At 37.8% G+C, this 8,119-nt stretch overlaps 1 protein-coding gene across 7 annotated transcripts in view; it reads left to right on the forward strand.

The window, feature by feature from the left end:
• The window catches only part of LOC128866903 (uncharacterized), a 28,548-nt gene extending 20,663 nt beyond the window's left edge, over window positions 1-7,885 (forward strand). For 5 of the 7 annotated variants that reach the window (XM_054107964.1, XM_054107972.1, XM_054107947.1 and 2 more), the window contains 3 exons: window positions 2,184-2,433; window positions 2,663-2,940; window positions 2,995-7,885. In XM_054107964.1, the coding sequence (XP_053963939.1) occupies window positions 2,184-2,433; window positions 2,663-2,940; window positions 2,995-3,919 (1,453 nt within the window). In that variant the 3' untranslated portion in view covers window positions 3,920-7,885. The remainder of the gene's footprint in view (window positions 1-2,183; window positions 2,434-2,662; window positions 2,941-2,994) is intronic. The other 2 variants (XM_054107985.1, XM_054107978.1) reach the window with 2 other exon arrangements.
• The last annotated feature ends 234 nt before the right edge of the window (window positions 7,886-8,119 follow it).

An 8,119-nucleotide genomic window follows, 5' to 3' on the forward strand; every position in this document is an offset into this window, starting at 1 on the left:
TATAAAACCATTTGTCATTCAGGAGCTCGGTCAAATACCTAACAGACGCCAGTTACTTATTTTTTTTATTTTACCATTTATTTATTTTTTTATGCGAAGCTCAGTCCGGACCAGCCCTGAATTTATTTATTTATTTATTATTAATCAACAAACAGGAGGCTTATAGACCTTAAGATAGATAGATACAAATGCAGTCCTTATGGCAAGAGTCTTATAACTTCTGAAAGTAAATTTAGAGTAAGAAACATCAAAGTCTGAGGAAGAAGTATACGCATTAAATTGAGCTAGTCTCCTTCTAAGGGGGGCATTCATTCTATAAACAAGTTTAGCAAAACTCACAGAAAACAATTCATTACAACGGGAAATAGGTGATGGAACATAAAAATGAATTTTATTGAGCATATACCGACAATCTATTGAGTCCGCACAAATATCAAAGACAAAACACATAGAAAAGAGAACACGCCTAGACCCTGAGATTTATTAATACGCAACGAGAGTGAAAAGACGGAATGAAATTAACGAATTTCATCGAGAGCAAAAGAAAACGCACAAAAGCTCTCTGAACGGACTTTAATCTCTTAATATATGAGTAGACTGCATGAAACGGTCTACAAACGAACACCGCATATTGTAACCTGGACCGAACTAAGGACAATTAGAACAGTTAAAGAATTGAGGGATCAGAAATCGAAGAACTATTTGGACGAATAAAGATTAACATTGCGAGCGATTTAGAAATAATATATTGGGTAATATATAAATTCGTAGCTTTTTTTACCGAAGACTTTTATTTAAACATAAAACAATAATTAAATCAATAAGTTAATCAATTATATATTCACCGTTGCTGTTTACAACCTCTTCCCACCTCTCGATCAATTTGTTGATGCCGTTCGACCAAAAATTACCTGGTTTGGTGTCAAAGAAGTTGTTGAACCAGTTTTCAAGAACATCTTTATTATCCGAGGTGACGCCCTTCATATGGTTTGACAGGGAGCGGAAAAGATAATCGGTCGGTGCAAGGTCCGGAGAATACGATGGATGCTGAAGGACCTCCCGTTCGAGCTCTTGGAGTGAGGCTTTGCCGAATTGAGCAACATGGAGCCTGGCCTTGACGTGGGGGAGTATGGTATGTCGATCAAGTGTTTTCAGTGGAACAGCCGACGTAGCTGGGCAATGTAGAACTCCTTGTTGACCGTGGCATTCTTTTCGAGCATTTCCCAGTGCACCATGCCTTCTCAGTCCTGCCAAACACATATCATGATCTTCTTTGGGTAAGGATCCGAATCGACTCTCGGCTTCAGCGTATCTCCTGGAGCTACCCACTCCTTTCTTTGCTTTATATTAATGTATAGCCACCATTTCTCATCTCCCATGACGATTCGGTACAAAAAGCGCTGTTTTCGACTGCGTGTTGCTCGATGGCGAGCGAAATGCTGAGAAGCAATTTGAAGTCGACTTTCTTTATTTTTTTCGTTGAGCTCGTGAAAAAATTTTTCAGTAAATCCCATTGCATAAAGGTGTCTGAGAATCGTTTTATGATCGCAGGTAATTTTTTTCGCCATTACTCTCGTTCAAAAGTGATTTGAGACGTTTTTCATAGAATTCAGAAAGCCTTCCACTGCGTGACGTGTCATAGACATCAAATTTGTCATTTTTGAACGTTTCAAACTATTTCCATGCTGTAGACTCGCCTATAACATCTTCTTCATACACGTCGCTTATGTCTCGGGCTACTTCGACAGCTTTTCGACCTCGATGAAAGGCAAAGAAGAGCTGTAGGTCCCTTTATTTGTGCAACAACATCAAGACATACACCACAAATAGAGGTAGGAGGAGCTTGGCCGAACACCTAGCACCAATTTTTTTGTTTTTGTATAAGTTCCCCCAGAGCTATGCCCTTCCTTTACCTGTTATATGTATTATTGTTTTACCTTTCATTTAATAACTGACTTATTTTATAAACTGGGTTATGGTAGTAAAAGATTTTCAGCATTTTTTATGTTATACAACCTGAAAGTAAACATAATGTCAGCTTTTTTTCCATCACCTATTCTTTGCGAAAAAAAAGAATTTGCATTTTCCATTTTATTTATAAGTCCTCCGCAATCTGACCTTTTATGGGGTAGATTTCTTAAGCGATTCCCTCAGTATTCGAATTGTTTGAATTGTATTTCTAGTTCACCACTTGGTTTCAGCGAACTGTTTAATGAATTCCGCTTACATGAAAACCTTCACTCACTGGACGAAATTCTTTATGCCATAATTGACGCCGATGGAATGTCATTCAACGATCTAAAACCAATTTACAAGGAATTCCTTCTCAAGTTGGCGGTTACTTTAACGAAAGATGAGCTCTTCCAAAGATCAAAAAATATTATGCGTCGACAAAGAAAAAAGAAGCGACAGAGCAACGCTTCAATTCCACAGGTAATTAAAATGTTTAAATTATTTTTAAATTACTGTTAAATACTATCAGATAATAGGAAATATGTACAAACAAGCCGATAGTTTAGTAGCTAGTGCCTCTTTTTTGTAATATAGTTATTTATAATTATATTTCATTATTAATAAATAAATAAATAAAATGTACAAATATTGTCAAACATTTCATTATACTTCTATTTAAATTTGTTTTGTGCTCAAATATGTATTTCAGAAAAAGTCCAAAACTTTGATTTTTGGTACAAAGAGCTTGAAGAAGGTTTTTCACTTGGGCCAATTCAGATCGTGTCGTGGTAAGCCAGTAAAACTACCCCGAAGTAAGAAAGCCGAAGACCAAAATCGCTTCACGCATGAAACTCAAACAAACAGGCCTTCTGTACTTGGGCGTCCGCATGAGCAGCAACAAGCACGGATAGCAACCAGCGGATCTGACGTGTCGTTGGTGCGCAACGACAACACCCTTCGAGGTTTGAATAGAAACAGCAGCAGCGGGTACGTAGCCGATACTACAAGTTACTTGTCAGATTACAATGATTGCAATTGCAGCTACGTCTCTTGTTCTGAATGCAGCTATGATTCAGAAGCATGCACGTGCAGTTCAGCCGACAGATGTTATTGCAGTCTTCGAGCAGATCACATTAACAGCAGGCTGCGTCGCAAAAATGAGCGTAACATTGTTCCAGCAAAGAGCTCAACCGACATCTACAGGCAAAACAAAAGCAGCGCATCTGGTAATAAAATGAATCGAGATTCACTGATCTCGTGTAATTCGGATGAAAAATGCTATTGTTCTATGGTTGAGGAAGAGAGCCCGATAGTTGTCTCTGGTAGTGATTTCGGAAACACCCAATCGGATACCACCTGGTGTGACACGGATAGTTGTGTTAGCGCCAGCAAATGCTATTGCCAACCTAAGCCGCATCAAGCAAGCGCTGCTGGTGGAACAGCTGCAGAGAAATTAGCTCTAGACTACGAGCTCTTTACGATCAGCGGTAACAGCAAGTCAGTGCAGCCGCATGAAGCTCTAAGCGTTAAGAAGAGTTTAGAAGCAGCGGCTATTTTTGCCGATGTAAAGCTTAGCCAAACGACTGACATTAAAAGTGTTTGTCCACCAGCTTCGGTTAAATCCCAAAAAAGTGTCTCAGCAAGAAATGGGCGTAACTTGGAAGCAAAAAGAAATGCTCAGCCCGTAAAAAGGCGTGACTCCTTAAGCACTGATCGTCGACACAAACACCCAAACGCGCTCAGCTTATCGCCGCGTTCATCACAAAGATCTCATAGCGCGGATGATTTGTTGGGTAAAGTCAGAACAGTGGAAAGAAATTCAAGGTCAGCGTCGGTGAAGTCTACGCGGAGCAAAGAACAAGTTCAGTTGGTCGAGCTCGAGGAACGACGAAGTTTTCAAAGTAATTACCAATCGATACCAGCTGCGAATGCCTCACTGGAAGACGCATTAGGGTATTTGCCATAAAGCAAAGCTAGACATTAATAAACTGCATAGCAACACATTATTTTTATATCCGAGTGCACTAATGCGCCGGGGTATTACAAATTGGTTCACACGACGGTTCACGGTGTTTGTAATAGACTAAGCATTCGATTTAGATAGATGTAGACATATGTACATATATATATGCGAAAATGTTCAGAATAGACCAATTTTTGCAAGTAAATATTTGTATCTCTCAAACCACTAACAAAAACTATTATATTTAATGTAAACATGATTTTGAAAATTGTTGAAATCGTCTAAAAATCAAAGTGGAATGCGTTTATACGAGTAAATGAGAATCCCCTTTTGAGATATTAAAAGCTTCACATTTTAGTCGTTTGAGTCGCTTCAAATATATACAAGTATATGAATCAGTTGTTTTAAGTCGATACTCTTTTAACAAATTTAGAAATATGTGCAGATGGATGTGCAATGTAGACGAACTATATTTTTACTGTTATTGCTAAACTATTTAATGATAAGCTTAACATAATTGCAGCTTAATTTTAGATATCAATTTTCATTAAGGCCCAATATGTGTCGGTTGAAATATTAGTGGTGTCCATAAGGCAAAGCCTGCGACTATCCTAATGCACCGCATTGCGTAATTATGAGCTCACAATAATTTTACTTATGTATATTTTTTATTGTGTTTTAGAGAACATATTTTTACACGTAATTCACATAACAAAAGAAACGCCCTTTATATTAGACAAGAAGAGAGTAGACAAATATAACTGTTGTAAAATTAAAAACGCACTTTAAGGATTCTTTTAAAATATTTTTTATTTACTCTCCCTAGTAATGAGTGGTATTTAATTTATTTTCAATAGCTTATCCTGTTGCTTCGTTATTCATGCGTGTTGATGGGAAGTGTACTCACAGCTCCACACAACATCAAAGATCCAAAATTTCTTTTTGAAAACTATCTTGGTTCTAAACGCAAATCTCCCCAATATGTACTAAATCCAGATGGATTCAGATCTGGACTTCCAGGCGGCCATTCTTCTGCAACTATGAACCCAGGAATATAGTTTTTTAGCCACTGCTGGGTGGTTTTTGCCTTATGGGCTGGAGCGGAATCTTGCTGGAAGATCCATGTTCTCCATTGAAAATAACACTGCTCAACTGCTTCCCCACGCCTTCGAAAACATCCTCCTGGTACACTTTTGCCCCGGTGTTAACCCCTATTTCGCAGAAATGAAGAGATGTAACGTTTTTTCAAGATACTCCCCACCAAACCATTACGTAGGCTGGATGGTGGTTTTGCTTATTAAAAACTTCTTCAACAGTAAAAATTTTTTCATCTGTGAAAATAATATTTTCATGGCCGTTGATCGCGTGCCACTGAAAAACCTGCTAGCATCTGTCGAGTCCAACGTAGAATCTCTCTTGCCAACAAGAGCTATTTTGGACTAAGTAGGCAACTGAGCAGTAAAGTCCTCGCTCAACGTACAAAACTAACACTCTACAAGGCTCTCATCATGCCCGTCCTAACGTATGGCGCAGAAGCTTTGACGATGACAACATCGGATGAAGTGACGCTTGGAGTGTTTGAGAGAAAGATTCTGCGTAAGGTTTTTGAACCTTTGCACGTTGGCAACGGCGAATATCGCAGGCAATGGAACGATGAGTTGTATGAGCTTTACGACAACATAGATATAGCGCAGCGAATAAAGATCCAGCGGCTACGTTGGCTGGGTCATGTCGTCCGAATGAATACAAACGTTCCGGCTCTGAAAGTATTCGATGCGCTACCAGTTGGTGGTAGCAGAGGAAGAGAAAGGCCCCCTCTGCGTTAGAAAGATCAGGTGGAGAAGGACTTGACTTCACTTGGTGTGTCCAACTGGTGCCGGTTAGCACGAGAAAGAAACGACTAGCGCGCTTTGTTAAACTCGGCAAAAATCGCGTAAGCGGTTATCGCGCCAATTAAGACGAAGATCTGTCAAGTCTAATTTTTTGAGAGCGTGTTGTCAAAAGATGACCAGTTGACGGAAGGCTTTCATGTGGAGATCATCTCTAATTAGTCTTGACATGGATCTGGTCAATACACTCATTTCCCCCGGACATGATTTTCTGCTTTCTAAGGGGATTTCTGCGAATTCTTTCTCGAATTACACTTCTGTCTGCCACTTCAGACGTTTGGAAAAACCATTGATCGTGCGGTAAGCAAACGTTCCCGAAATATAAAGCTTATTCCGCAATTCGTAAATCTCACTTGCACTTTTGCCACACTTCTGCAATCAACAAGAGTTAACAAGCGAAATTTGCCTCGAAACTGAGTATAATTTATGAGTAGACAATGCTTACGAACAAAAGCAAAAATAACAGACACTTTTTCTGCCAATTTGCTCTCGCCGTATGAATTGTAAAATTTGTCACCGAATTTATGGCAAGTCTAAATATACTCGTATTTTTAAATTGACCGAAGCATTTGGATATTTTTAAATAATAACTGTAAAGTCTTTCTGTTTCAAATTTACACACTAAAATATTATATAAGTAAACCATGTGATTTTCTAATTATTTTAAGGGATAGGAGCACCAACGGCAAGGAAATAAAAAGGGTTACAAATAATTTTTTTGTCAGAACTATTATTCTATTAGAACTCTTTCACTTTTATTTCAAATGTAATAAACGTCACACACAAAAACGGAATGGAAATATATGGCCACTACTTCAAGCGTTTCGAATTTCCAGGACTCTATCATCGTGGACTCGGTTTTCAACCTTTTGACTCAAAAATTGATACACATTCTTGTAAATATATTCTACATAGAGTGGTGTATGACTTCTTTGACTGGTTAGCTTAAAAAAAAATTATATAGTACTTTATTAATATAGAAGAAAAAAGTAGACATCCTTAAAGTGGTCCTATTTGCGTAAAAAATCAGGATATATATTTCTTTTTTTTTTTTTTTGAAATGCTATTCTGTAGATAACTTCATCATCATCATTTTTTGCCACTACAGCTCTTTGTGAGATTTGGCCTGCTGCACGTGCGACCTCCATACATTTCGATCGCTTGCGACTTTTTTCCAATTCCTTAGCCAAAGTTCATTGATTATCGCTTTTTATAAATTACCGTCACTAAATTTGCTCGTAATGCCAAATTATGGATTTTCATAAAATGTTTCTATGATAACTTTATGATGGCATAGAAAATTTCGAAGGTTTGAGTAGGTGTTAATCAAAGCGAAGCCATTAAAAGTGGTGGCCAACAACGTTTTGTGCATTAGAATGTCACAACAAAAGAAAGTAGACTAGTAGTAGAATAGTAATTTCCTTTTGTGGTGGCATCCTAATGTTCAAGGCGAAACAAATTAGCTGGTATTCTGATATCACCTTAAACGATTAACGATTTTGAACGAACAGCGCTCGCGTAAAGTGGATATACTCCACCTCACCAACCCGAGTGCTGCTCACAGATTTCGACATGTTTGTGTTACGTACAACACAAGTACGGCTAATAAAACTTTTTTTGTTCTATCCTTAATTAATTTTATTTTTAAACAATATAAACTTTTTAAAGGCAAAATACAAAAACCGGATGTTTTCGGTTACATTTCTGCAAAAAACCCGAGCGTCATAGATTCGCCTTGGTGTTAGCGATGTGGCGAAGGAGAAAATATACTATACATACAAATGGCAAAAATTCCCTAAGCAAATTTTTGTTGGATTACACGCAACTGAGCATAGCGAGATAAGCAGCGCAACAGAACTCGGCACAACAGCGGCGACGTAGTGACGTAGCAAAGTGGCGATAGCTACTAGTGATTACAGAAGCAGCGGAGCTTAAGCGAGGGGAGGGAAAGCGAAAGGGAGCTGGCGAAATTCAGTTGACGCACGATGATATTTGATACCAAATTTGGGCCCATAATCTAAAAAATTGGTATATTCAATTGAATTCAGGAGAATTCATTGAAGCTGCAGTCAAAACAAACAAAAATATTGTAGAATAAAAATAAAAATAAAATACTTGTATAGCTTCTAGCTTTTAAAAACTTGTTTTAAGAATTTTAATAACAATATTTTATATAAAAAATAATAATAAGAATAACTTTTTATGGTTGCTAAAAAAATCAATGGCCGCCTAATATTAAAGTGATGTGCTAGTTTGAAAAATATTTATTAACTTCAGCTAGTATTGAGTACTAATAGACTTTTTAAGTTGGTAT

Source organism: Anastrepha ludens, chromosome 2 (genome assembly GCF_028408465.1).
Source record: "Anastrepha ludens isolate Willacy chromosome 2, idAnaLude1.1, whole genome shotgun sequence".
Taxonomy (NCBI): domain Eukaryota; kingdom Metazoa; phylum Arthropoda; class Insecta; order Diptera; family Tephritidae; genus Anastrepha; species Anastrepha ludens.